This window comes from Esox lucius, chromosome 12 (genome assembly GCF_011004845.1).
Source record: "Esox lucius isolate fEsoLuc1 chromosome 12, fEsoLuc1.pri, whole genome shotgun sequence".
Lineage (NCBI taxonomy): Eukaryota > Metazoa > Chordata > Actinopteri > Esociformes > Esocidae > Esox > Esox lucius.
In genome coordinates this window covers 16,095,817-16,109,534 of record NC_047580.1, presented here as the reverse complement: position 1 = coordinate 16,109,534, position 13,718 = coordinate 16,095,817, and the positions used below count along the sequence as shown (strand labels likewise).

The 13,718-nt window shown below is 39.1% G+C and overlaps 1 protein-coding gene across 1 annotated transcript in view; it reads left to right on the top strand.

Annotated features, from left to right (window-relative positions):
* LOC105013801 (TOX high mobility group box family member 2) overlaps window positions 1-13,718 on the top strand; it is a 107,575-nt gene that overhangs the window by 80,428 nt on the left and 13,429 nt on the right. The window contains exon 4 of the mRNA XM_010875586.3: window positions 9,941-10,168. Coding sequence (XP_010873888.1) covers window positions 9,941-10,168 — 228 coding nt within the window. The remainder of the gene's footprint in view (window positions 1-9,940; window positions 10,169-13,718) is intronic.

The following is a 13,718-nucleotide window of genomic DNA, read 5'->3' as shown; positions in this document are numbered from 1 at the left end:
AAAACATTTTCCTCTGCCTTTAGATCCACTTTCGGTCATGCATCTCAAGGTCAAATTGTTTTGGAGGGGTAGTGACAGCAAACCCATTTATTTTGTTTTACTAGCCACTAGAATAGTGAGTAGAATAACAAAAGTTATCAAAATATTGTTATTGTGATCTACTTCATAATATTGTTTTGAGTGTTTGTTTGCGTGCTGATATCCAAATTAACATTTTACGCAATGTGTCTTCAATGAGCCCTGATGAAGATTTGGTCTGAACAAGGCACATAACTAGTAGCTAAACACCTTGTCATTATTTCGTTGTTACTAGCTAGCCAAGATTGGGGTGAGTCTACCAAAATTGAGCTAGCTTACATTACCACTGGTAACAATGTTTTACGGACTTTGCCGGAATTGCTGAAATCAACATTGATGATGGAAATATTGGTTGACAACATTGGTTTTTCCAACGTGTGCTGCTGTAGGCAGCTTCATGTTTGACACGCCCCAGATCCCCAAAACTAGATAGTTTTGCTTATGTTTGTTAGAGGGGGATGGGAGTGAGACTTCACTCTTTGGAAAAGAATAACAAGAGGGAATTCTCCATCTGGCAGTAATGATGGATGGGGGGGGCAAGCACGTTGCTGGGACATTGGCTTGTTTAAATGTTGAAACAGAACGCCAGCCCATGTCTCAATACAAGGGTAATGAGGGTCGTTTGGGAAAACCCCTGCCAAAAATGCTCAGCAAAATCTGCAAGTTCATGTACTGTAGCACTCTGTCACATCCCCAGATTTGGGGGATTTGTTCAATCTTGTTAAACATGTGGCGCTACATAGCTATTTTTGGCAGGGTGCATCTGTTATAAGACTACATGCTGCGCATATTTAGAGCTGTCTCTGTTAAAGACAGTGCCAATTAGAGTTATTGTTAGACTATAAGTAGCGTCTGGTTGGCATTACTGTTTTGATTTAAAGCCAATGTTATTTTCAGACTGTTTAAGTCCATACTTGCTTGGTCAATATAAAACAATTGTTGACTATGCTGCTACTTAACACAAATATTAGGATGGTTCCCCTTTATTAGAAAACATTTGTTTCAATGGAACTCAATGTACTCGATGTGACATTGAAATAGTGTCTCTGTTTGTCTATGGACTTATAGTGTAAGGAACAACTGGACAGATATTACATTTGGACATGACTATACTATTTGATTTATTACTGTAGTATCTAAATATTATTTATGTTTACCATCTGTTTTAAACTGTTTATAGTTCAGTTTTAGCATATATGTTTTTCTGACTAGTTGATCAATACAATTCTTTGTAAACTTAATTGAAAGTGATTTGCATATATTTTGCATCACTTGGCATTTATAACATAGAAACAGACTGGTATGTGGATGGGGACAAATTATCCAGTTATTGACTTGAGTTATTTACCCTTTCAAAGTATGCTTTGTCTTTTTATTTTTATCTTATGTATGTCATATTTACCGTTATGAACCCCAGAAAGAGTAGCTGAATCTTCTGTCAGTTGCTCATGGGGATCCTAAGAAAATCCTATAAATAGGAGTTGACAGAATCACAGAAGTCGGTAAATTAAGGGTTAATTTTCCAGACTTTCCCAATCACATTTTATTCAGATTTTGATCTTAAAAAAAGAAACATTTCATATTCAAACAGGTTAACCACAAGATTGATATTATCGGGTAAGATCAATGAATTCTGCTTTACGAAATGTAAAATGAACTAGAATTCCCAACAGTCTACTGTAGGTAGTTCTGCAACATCTCTTGGGATCTGCACTGTTGTCTTCAACTGAAATAGATGAGACATATTGTTAAGTCTCTATATAAATCAATATCTTTGCTACAGATGGAAAGACTTCTGTGTTGGTTGTTTTATTTGACAGAAAGATAGATGTCCATCAATGGTATTCTGTTGATAACAGGGTTTGAGAATTGGGTTTTCGTCTAACAGGTGTTGTCCTAAATATGTAATAATATTAATAATAAAATAAAAGGCATTATGGTTAAAAAAATAGTGAAGTTAAAGAACGTGTTTGTTAAATTTAAGTTTTGCTTTGGATGCCTACTCTATGCATGTAAGAGAGTGAAGTAAAGAAAAAGTGTATTAAAGAACATTCAAAACAATTGAGCATTCAGTGTTGGTAATTCAGAGTACCTTTAACAATGCATCGGCATGGTGAAAATACTTTTGTATGTATTAGTTCCAGTAAATTACTATTAATGAAACGAATGCTGCTAGCTTTTTCAAAGGACTAACATAAACCTATGTTTCCAATACCACTTTCCGGTTAGCAAGGCCAGAGGAGCAGAGGCAATTTACCATATTATGCACGAAAGAGAGTAAGTAAAGGAGACTGAGAGAACTGATGGAACATGTTGCTTTTCCACGAAAGTTTCGAAGAGGGGACCCTTCTTACAGTAGGGCAGCATTTCCTTTGAAGCATCAGATTGGCAAGCCCATCCTCAATCGCCGCGGCAACGCTAATTAAGCTTAGCACACAGCCAGCCTGTGGGGATAATGTCCTATTATTAGAGTAATTTGTTTCAATTAAACGCTCTGTAATTCTACAATAAGAGCTGAGGCCTAGTGCACGAGGAAATCATTAGTCTCACCCGGTAAGCCACTGCGGTTTGTATTGGAGAGTTAGTTTGAGAAAGAATAGGTCCTACTAGTAGCGCCGGCTCAGCAGAATACAGGAATACTATTACACTGTAGTATTTTCTGTAGTATTTGGGAGAGGGGAAACTTATCATTCTTCTCATGGTTTTTTTTATTTCAGAAAAGGTTATACAGAAGCAAAAGGGTCTGCTGTTATAATCCACTTACTGACAAAAATTTCACAAAATGGGATGAACACTCTGCAATTCAGAACTTTAGATGCTTCCCATGAGTATAATGCAAAATCCTAAATAATGCATGCTGACCAAAATAAAGGCATATACTATCACAATCTAAAGGTCTGTGAAATTTGACATCTACCTAATGGAAAGTGATTGTCAAACATTCAATTAAGATCATGAGACATAACCTACTAAACAAACTCCTAAGCCAGCTAATCGTGGGGGAGGGGGGCTGCTGTTTGCACCATTTTCACCAGAATTCAATATTTATTCAGCAGAACAATGGCAGACGTAACATACTTTATACAATTTGTAACATATGTTTAGCTAATTCTGATTCAATGGCATGTTATGTAACATGCTGTATCATACTAAACTATGTCAGGTCCCCGGGATCAGGTCCCACTGTGGCAGGCGGAATCCCTTGGCCATATCCTGGTTGCTAAAGTTCTATACTGTTCACCACATTTCAGTTCAAGTGAGAAAACAAGAATTAAATAGTGTAGGGAATCATTAGGCCATCTAAATCACTTTGAATATTTTTTTTATATATTGTTATAGTTTTTACAATGTTTTTGTAAGCTGTTTGAAGAAAAGTGAAATTAAAACTTATGTCTTAAGTGCCTAAATGATGACATGCCCTGTAGTAGCGATATTGTTGCCTGTAGTGTAATAAAAATAACAGTTTTGTATTCAATGATATGTAGGCTTTTAGCTATGTGTCTGTGTGTGATTGTGTGCTAGCTACTGAATATAAATTCCACAAAATCCCTGTAATGACTCTCCAGCAACATGTCCACTCTGGCTGAGTAGTCAGTTAGGGCTGAATTGTAAGGTTGATTAAACCTTTGCATACAGTTGATGATACTTCATCCTGAACGGATACCACAAAGATCATGCTTCCATTTAGATCCAAGTTCAAAGAATCCCATTTCCAATACAAAGTCATGGCCGGTCCAGTGCAGTTCTGTAGTAAGAACTGCATGGTCCCAATATACCATGAGACATAATTCTAAAATAAGCACTACCTATATTGGAAGGGAACTACATTTACACAGACATTTTAGTTATTTATCAGACGCTCTCATGTAGAGTTAACTGTATTGCTCTAGGACAGGTTTTAGGAATGAGGGGCTGAATGAGTCGTACTGGCAGAGCATGTTGCATAAGCTATGCACAATGAGATGGTAATGGTTGAGACTAAACAACCTTGCTGATGCTCTTCAGAGAAGCTGTAAGAGTGGGAAAATCACTCATTTAAGAGGTTAGGTCTCTATCTTTCACCAATGAAGCAAAAATAACCAAATATATAATATGTATATATAAATATAGTGCCTTTAAACTGGTAAGGCAGAGGTATTCAGTCATCTATACAGAGATCCCAGCCATTCCATGTGCTTGATCTATTCCATAACTAGCACACCTGATTATACTTGTCACCTAATCACCAAGCCCTTGGTTAGGTGTGCCTGTTCAGGGCTACAACAAAATTGTGAAATGTCTGTGGGTCTCTGAAGAGATGGCTGAAGACCTTGACACTCTCTAGCCATTTGTAAATGAGGCAGAATGCTGCTCTGGCGTGTTTTTCCAATAGAAAATAAAAGTGATGGAGGTTGGGGCCCGGTGATGCCTCTGTTGCCTGATTTTCTGTCACCAGCCATGTCTCCTGCTGGTCTGATGTTTACAGAGAAACATAGCAAACAACCATTAAAGGGTCCGAATTGTTCCCTCAGGCTGTTGCTATGGAAATAACCCAGCAGTGGTAGCCCATTCATGTTTGATTAATTTTCTCTTCATGTATTGCCTCTTCTCCGCAAAGCTGCATTTACAGGGCCATGTCACATGGGGAAAAAAATGATTGGGTATTGGTAGATTTAATGTCTGGTGTGCAAGTTTAGTCTCAATATCATTCCATAAATTCGACTGAATGTCTGTTTCTGGTAGAACGGCTGCTTCTTTCTAATCAATGATTCCTGGTTCATTATTGTTGACAAAACGTCTCAAGCTCATGTTTTCCTGACCTAGAGTTTCCGATGCCAAAATGCCAAACCCCACCTTTTGCTGTGGGATTTCACACATTTTGTCATCACTCCAGCGTATCCTGGGGACCCCCAGCCATTCCACGTGTCAGATACTATTCCAAGGCTGGCACACCAGAATCAACTTGTCTACTAATTGTCAAGTGCTTGACTACTTGAACCCCAAGAGAAGTTTGAGAACCACTGCGTTTGACCACGTGTACAAACAGCCGTGACCCCCACCTCCCATTCGGCCATTCTGACCACATGTCTGGTACAAGCTCAAGGGTTATCCACCAACCGAAAATGATGACGAGCTGAACAGAGGTAGACTTAATGCTGTAGTACTGAAGAAGGAATCATTCATCAATATGTAGGAATATGCAAATGCTGTTACAAGCTGCTTCAAATGACCAGGTGTTATCACTCTTGAAAGAGCGAATACTCACAAAGACAATAGCCCAATGATCTGTCATCTTTAAGTGATTCACTCAATTCAATTTGTCCACAGACCCATAGGAGAAGACATTTACTTTGCTATTTGTATCGCCTGAATCACACCCAGGGAACAGGAAAATCTTTGTGAAACTGCTGATAATTTCCTACAATTCAGCATTTAACTATACTGTCCTCTTTAAACTTGTATCCAAGCACAGAGCTCTGGGTCTGGACACCACTCTCTTACTGGATCCTGGAATCCCTGACAGCAGACCAGATGCAACAACCCACTGAATCGTGACATTGGCGTCCCCCAGGGGTGTGTTAGCAGCCCTCTGCTAGACTTTCTGTTCATCATGTTCACCCCCGACTCCATAGGTTTTTTTACTACATCAACTCCATCTTCAAGATTGCTGCAGGTAGGAACTGCTCCGCCCAAGACCTTCCATTGGGCAGTGAAGACAGCCCAGCACCTTACTAGAGCTGTGTTCCCTCCAATCCCAGACATCTACTTGAAACGGTGGCAAAGCAAGGCCTGCGGCATCATGATGTACCCCGGTTCTAAATATTTAAACAAGAATGGTCCTATCCTGGAACACTAAATGTCAGGCTATTTCCCGTTTCTGTTCTTCAGAAAATGCTGTTATTTTCGTATCTGTTCAGTACCTGTCTTATTGGCTGCAAAACATACCTCACTGACTTCACTCGTTCCAATGAACAATAGATTATGCTCTGTAGACTGCCCATAGTGTGTATACATTCCCAACCGTTTCATATCATTATGCAACATACTTGGGCAGTGTTTTAGAAATAACTACCTTCTGTGGGTTCCATTTTGCGTGTACTTAACATGCATGTGCCAAGGTGTTTAATAAAACAACTAATTCAGATTTAAAGCAATCTCCCTTCCTTTCCTCGCATCCCCGTTTCCCCCACCAACATCACTTTATCCCCCTCTCCACTTTTCTGACAACAGCAATGCTTCTTGTATAGGACTAGGCCTGAAACGTTCAAATCCAGTTACATTACCTGCAAACGAAAAGAAATATTTATCTACGAACCATCTTGTATGTTCTTTCTGTGACTTAGTCATCTATCTATGACCCTGTGGTGTAGTGGTTAGCGTCCATTTCTATTTGTATCCGTAAATAAAACTATATAACTGCCGGTTGTGTTAATTTAAATGAAAGGTTTCCTTGTGCTTTCAGTAAGGTACATTTACTGTACACTTCAATTATATAGCTACCCAGATTCACAAATTATATTCATCCTTTCCATTCCATCAGTATTGTATTTTATCTAACTTCATGTTCTTCTCTATTGTAGCCAACTAGTGAGAAAATAATGCAATTGGAGATTTTTCAATTTTTTCTTTTGGGTGTTGTATAGATATAAATGATTTCTCCTTGAGATTATTTAGCTTTTCAGTTGGTCATTCCATTAGCTGTCATCCAATTTATTCAGCCTTCACATCAAAGGCAGAGGGGAACAGATGTCATTTCAAACGTTTTTTTCCCCCACATTGCATAAAAGTGTGAGATGATTATGTTTTAATGAAACCACACACTCATGGAGAAAATAATAAATACTATCCAAATCAGTGTGTGGAACGGAGCAAGAGACAGAATTAGAGGAAGAGAAAGAGACGGTGTGAGGCAGAGAACTGGCAACAGAACAGTTTTTGTTAGACTAAGAATAGGGAAATCTTTACTCATTTGATTTCCACATAACATCCAAAGTTATATTGAAGTGACCCCTTTTCTTACCCAAACCTCCATTTCTGATTAGCTAATTTCATGCTTTGTGGAAGATGATGTTTTGCCATCAAATGGTGTCAGCAATGTAATTTCAAATGCAATAATGTCTATGTAGATAAGTTAAAAGCAAGACAGCACCAGCTCTTGATCACATAATGATTGTATAAAATGGGAACACTTTCAAACATCCTAGTTGTTGTTTGGTAGTTGCTAGTCAAATGATCATTCAGAAATAATTTACATTGTTTGTGTACTTGATTGCCTGTAAAGACTTGCTAAAGCATTATGGCTCATTTTGGTTATATTTTTTGTCAAATAAAACACATTGGCAACAAGAACATAGAATTTGAAGAAGAAATAGGTAGGGCTGTCAAACAAAAAAACTGAACACATGTAAGGCCAATTCTTCAATAAAATAATATGATTTAAATTGTATCATTTTAAATAAGGCTATCATTTTCAATGCTATGTTACTATAGAAATATGAAATATATAGCTTCAATTTTGAGAGCTGTTTGGCTGTTGTCTGATATAATATTCAAATGAAAATATGATTTCATAAGATGCAGTCCAATCATGTTGTTTCTCTAGCAGAAACTAGACACAGATTGATTTCTATCTTAAAAGTCTCACATGTTTATGCCCAACTTTTTGTGGTTTGTACTGCGTTGACATTCACAATTATTTCATAATTTGATGTAAAATGAATAAACGTGACTGTATTTTTTAGATTGTGAGAGAACTAGCTTTGATACTTGGTACCATCACCTTTGGCTGTGACATTAAAGTCACCTGAAGAAAAAAAGCCCTAGAAATTGTTTTATTTTTTATTTAAGGGCTTCAGCTATGCATTCTGAATGCATACATTTTCCAGTTCCTGCAATCATCTATTGTATACTTCAACATTATATATTTGATCATGATGTACGTTATCAAATGTGATAATTGATCCTTTATGGTTACCAGTACTGGGGCTGCAGTGATCTTAATGGCATGCACTTCTCTTTTCCATCCTCCATTAGCTGTAGCCTCTCTGCCTCTCTCTCGTCTCTGTAATGGGTTCTACTTGTATCAGAAGGAATGCTATTTTCATAAAGAATCACAGAGACTAGGTTGAACCTGATTTGACTTCTTCTAGGCTTTATGTGCCAATGAATAATGTATTCATATGCATTTTACTCCAGTCAGTGTCTAATATAGGGGAACGCTGTATTTTACTGTGGATAATATAGTATGATTGCTTTGTATCATCCTTGCCAAGCAGTTTGTCCTTGCAAAGACATTTCATGTTTTTATTTATAACACATATCTAGTTAATGCCGCGGTTTGGAATTTCTCTACTCAAATCCTTTGATATTAATGATAGTTTGAATATTAACAATAATAATATTTTTCTTTCTATTGCCTGTCTCTCATGGCTTTCATGGCCAAATAATCATTGCAAGCATCAAATTGCTTTATTTGCCACCCAAAAAAGTGGAAAATAGAAAAACAGATGGTCAAAATAAAAACATTTGGTCATACCAAATCTCTTCGTCAGATCATGCTCTTCGTCAGATCATGCTTCGCTGGCTCTCAACCTCAGAGAATGTCCTAATATTTAACTGTTCTCTGGAGAGTTGAAGAGACTGGGCAGAGAAGAGGGTGTCCTAAAATGCGTATGGTACCAGAGGATGCTTGCTGTCTGTCAGCCACCTTTCACCCGCTTCCTCTGCCTAATTGATTTGTTTTCTTTCTCTTCTCAGAAAAAAGCAGCTGGTTTTTTTTCAGCTTTTTTCAGAACCTTCCTTTTCTCATCTACTCTTTATGTAAGCAGTCCTGTTACACTGGTGATGAATGTATTATTATAAATGGCCATTATAAACTGGTTTGTTCAAAAACCTGAATGCTGATTGGCTCAAAGCTATGGTAAATCTATAATCTATAATGCAGGTATGACAAAAAAATATTTTCTGTAATATGTTTATAATATGAGGACACCAGTAAGGCACCTACGGGGATTCTGGACTCAGATTTTGCAGCATTGCTCTCCTGTTTAGGGTGTTCCTTAATAGGGACTGACCTGTCTGTCCGCAGTCTTGGTGGGGTTAGTGTTGATACTGTATGTGAAAATGTTGGTTCCAGTTCAGTTTCTTATGGTACAGCATAGGACTTTTAAAGGGACTGCCCCCTTTCCTTCTATTTACAGTCAACTCAAGATGTATTGGCACCCATGAATAAGAGCAATAGTGAAAGTAAAAAAATACACAAAGAATTTGTCATATTTAGCGATCAAATATAAGGGGGAGCTTTATACTTTCATTAAAACAGAATAATTACTCATACACAAAACATTTTACTGAGTAGGACAATTTCTTCTGCAAAAGTGTTCTCTTCTCGCCTTTCCTGGGCTTTCCTCAAAGTCTGACATGCTTGGCACTCACTTTTGGAGAGATCTTGTACAACTCAATAAGGTACATTGCAAGATCCTTGATAGTTTTAGGTTTGCGCTTCTGGACTGCACTTTTCAATTCAGGCCACATGTTTTTAATTGGATTCAAGTTTGGTCATTGTAAAACATTTGGTGGTCCCACAGCCATTTCTGTTTTTGCATTCACTTTTGCTAAATTTAATGAAGGGTGGCAATACTTCTAGACATGACTGTACAAAGATGACATATTTGTTACCAGCTATATCTCAGCTTCCAGACTTATTGTTCTGGATGACAAACTATGGATGTACAATAGGCAGAACCCCCAACAGCCATTTGCATTGAGATCAGAATTTGTTGGGATTTTAATGTCAATTGTCACTTAAATTCCTCTCTCTTCCTTTTTCCTCCCTCTCTCTGACACTTTCCTTCTACCTGCTCCCATTCTCTCATGCTTCCAGATAGGGGAGAAGCGGTCTTCCTCAGAGATGACGAAGCCCAAACCCAAACCGCAGAAGAAGAAGAAGAAAAAGGACCCCAATGAGCCATCAAAGCCTGTGTCGGCCTACGCACTCTTCTTCAGGGACACCCAGGCAGCCATCAAGGGCTCCAACCCCAATGCTACCTTTGGGGATGTGTCCAAAATTGTGGCCTCTATGTGGGACAGCCTGGGAGAGGAGCAGAAACAGGTACACACAATGCTTAGTTGCCAGCAGATGGAGCAAATGCACTAGTTGACAATTCAAGCTGTTGTCTGCACAGTAATTAACAGAGCAGAGAGATATAACTCACCTTAATGAGGCAGCTTTGCTCTCCGCTGTTTATCCCTGGTCCCTTGGCTCTCGTTAAAATTATCTTCATTTTCTACATTTAATTTGAGCCAAAGAAGAAACAAGAAGATCCTAAATGTGAAGCAGAAACAGTAAGAAATATAATTGTAATACTCAAATGAAGTTAGATGTTTGACAGTAAATCCTGGCTAATGTTGAAAAACACCCACTTTTTCATTCCAGTGGAGTACCTTCCCCCATCGGTCTTGACTGCAGCAGATACAGAGCACAGTCAATCATTTGATTCCTAATCTAAAATGGAATATCATGATTCTCCTATATTGTATTTTAAGACAGGGCACTAAGTCCCCTGAAGCATAACCACTGCACTTGTCACCTGAATTTTCAATTGAAAGCAGTTTAAACTTTTATTATGTAGGATACAAAGAGGAGATATTGGGATAGTTGCATAATGCTTGGGAAAGGTGAAATCAATGGCATTGATTAACTACTTTGTTTGTTCTACAAGAGTGTTGAGTGACTGTGGCCCACCACAGAACTGTAATACTACATGGGAGCGAGTTAAAGGGGCTAAGATAATAATTATTCTGGCAATATTCTTCCACCAACACTAACGTTCAAACGTTAGGGGTCACTTAAAAAATTCCCTGTTTTTGAAAGAAAAGCTGTTTTTTGTCCAACATGACAAAGAACAAGTAAGGGGCCTCAAACTTTTTAATGGTTGTGTACATTTAAATGAATTATGCTTGTGAATTGACAATAATAAATTATAATGGCGTAGAGTACCAGTATGTTTCCAAACCAATAAAACTTTTGCTAAAATCGCTGGTTTAGACAATTAGTCACTAGCTTGAACATGAAAATCAGGCAGTGGGGGAGATAATTATATTTGGTTACAAAATAAAGGAAATGATAGTAGACACAAAATCCATGGTCATTTTACACTATCCAATATAATTTGTGATAAAGTTCAACATGGCCACCAAAGAGAGATTGGTAAAAATCCTATTGCCTGTTTTAATTTTAAAGTCATGGTCTAATGTACATGTGGGAAGTTTTTATTTTTTCTATGCAGAGGATACCTGACACATTCCACGCAACAAAATAGATTATCTTGCATTATGTCATTAATACAGGATTTTTTGAAAGTTTCTGCTCCAATTGATGTTAATTTGAAATGTTCACATGGCATAGCAATCTATCAGTTCCATAAACACTCCTAGATTCTCTGATGTATCAGTTTTGTAACCTTCCACTAATTGCCAGCAAAAATGCACCACAGATTTTGACACGGTCAGTTAGATTCGACTAGATGTGCCAATACATATCAATTTCCAGGTTGTGTTTGGACATACTAGCATGGTAGCATTCATGTAGCCGTGTTGCCTAGAGTTATTCAACATATTGGCTTGCTTCTGTTTTAATTATCAAGGGTGTTTAGAATGGCATCCCTGACAATCTCTGGCGTTATGCCTGTTTTTGTCCAAAACAGGAAACCCTGTCCACTAGATGAACCGAATACAGTGGAAACAGAATTGGCCAGCCAGGCAATCATGCTTTTTTCCCCAAATCAGATCCTCTACAAGTTAAGAGAATGATGCTGCAGCTAGTTTGATGCAGATGTCCTGTTTGTTGAGTCATTATTAATAAATTACAACTTGCTCTTTAGGTCCATCTGTTAGAGACCTGGATGTTAATTCCAACACCCCATTGTATGAGACCTTATGCTTTGATACAGTCCCCTAAATTGGGTGTGAAGGGTCATAGATAATGCTGCAGGCTTTCTTCAGGCATCATCATCAAACATACACTGATGAGCCGAAAAACATTATGATCACCTGCCTAATATGTTGTTGCTCCTCTGCGTGTCGCCAAAAGAGTGCCGACCCACTGAGGCATGGACTCTGTTATGACCCCTGAAGGTGTCTTGTGGTATCTGGCACCAAGACATTTGCAACAGATCCTTCAAGTCCTGTAAGTTGGACTTGTTGTTCCAGCACATCCCAAAGATGCTCAATCGGATTGAGATCTGGGGAATTATGAGGCCATGGCAACACCCTGAACTCTTCATCTTGTTCATCAAACCATACCCGAACAATGTACGCAGTGTGGCAGGGTGCATTATCCTGCTGAAAGAGGCCAATGACATCAGGGAATACTGTTGTCATGAAAGGGTGCACATGGTCTGCAACAATGCTCAGGTAGGTGGTAAGTGTCAAAGTAACATTACATGAATGGCAGGACCCAAGGTTTCCCAGCAGAACATTGCCAAAAGCATCACACTGCTTCTGCCCGCTTGCCTCCTTCCCATAGTGCATCCTGGTGCCCCGGCCAACCATGTGATTTAAAAGGTAACGTGATCCATCAGACCAGGCCACCTTCCATTGCTCTGTGGTCCAGTTCTGATGGTCACCAGCATATTGTAGGCACTTTCAAGCAGTGGACAGGGGTCAGCAGGTTATGCAGCCCTGTACGCATCAAACTGTGATGCACTGTGTGTTCTGACATCTTTCTATCAGTACCAGCATTAACTTTGTCAGCAATTTGATTTACAATACCTTGCCTGTTGAATCGGACTACACGGGCTAGCCTTTGCTCCCCACGTGCATCAATGAGCTTTGGTCGCCCATGACCCTGTTGCTGGTTCATCGCTTTTCCTTCCTTGGACCACTTTTGATAGGTACTGACCACTGCAGACCGGGAACACCCCAAAAGGGCTGCAGTATTGGAGATGCTCTGACCCAGTTGTCTAGCCATCACAATTTGGACCTTGTCACAGTTGCTCAGATCCTTACACTTGCCAATTTTTCCTGCTTCTAACACATCAACATTGAGAACAGAATGTTCACTTGCCACCTAATATATCCCACCTACTGACAGGTGCCATGATAACGAGATTATCAGTGTTATTCACTTCACCTGTCAGTGGTCAGAATATTATGGCTGATCGGTGTATATCCGTGATTGACGGAGTGCCTTGCAGTTGTGTGCGGAGCAGTTCTCATACCAGGCAGTTCTCATACCAGGCAGTTCTCATACCAGGCAGTTCTCATACCAGGCAGTTCTCATACCAGGCAGTTCTCATACCAGGCAGTTCTCATACCAGGTGGTCGAGATTCTCTCCATGATTCTGCACTAGTATTTAGAGAGTATCCAGGCTGACATGCCAAATGTCTGTATTGGTCTTAGGGAATAGAGCAGCTGATTAAAGCAATCGTCATGACAACATTGTTGCTGTTCATGGTCCATGAAAAGTCCATAGTTGGGTTAACCCAAAGACTCTGTCTACTGCAGTTGATGTGGGTCAGAGAGTGTTCCCTCCTGTGCTTTGTAAAGTCATCAGTTATTTGGTTTGTTGGTGTTGAGGAAGAGGATTTTGTCCTAGCACCACAATGCCAGTTTGCTTACCTCCTCCCTGTAGGCTGACTCATTTTGCTACCAGGTCTAC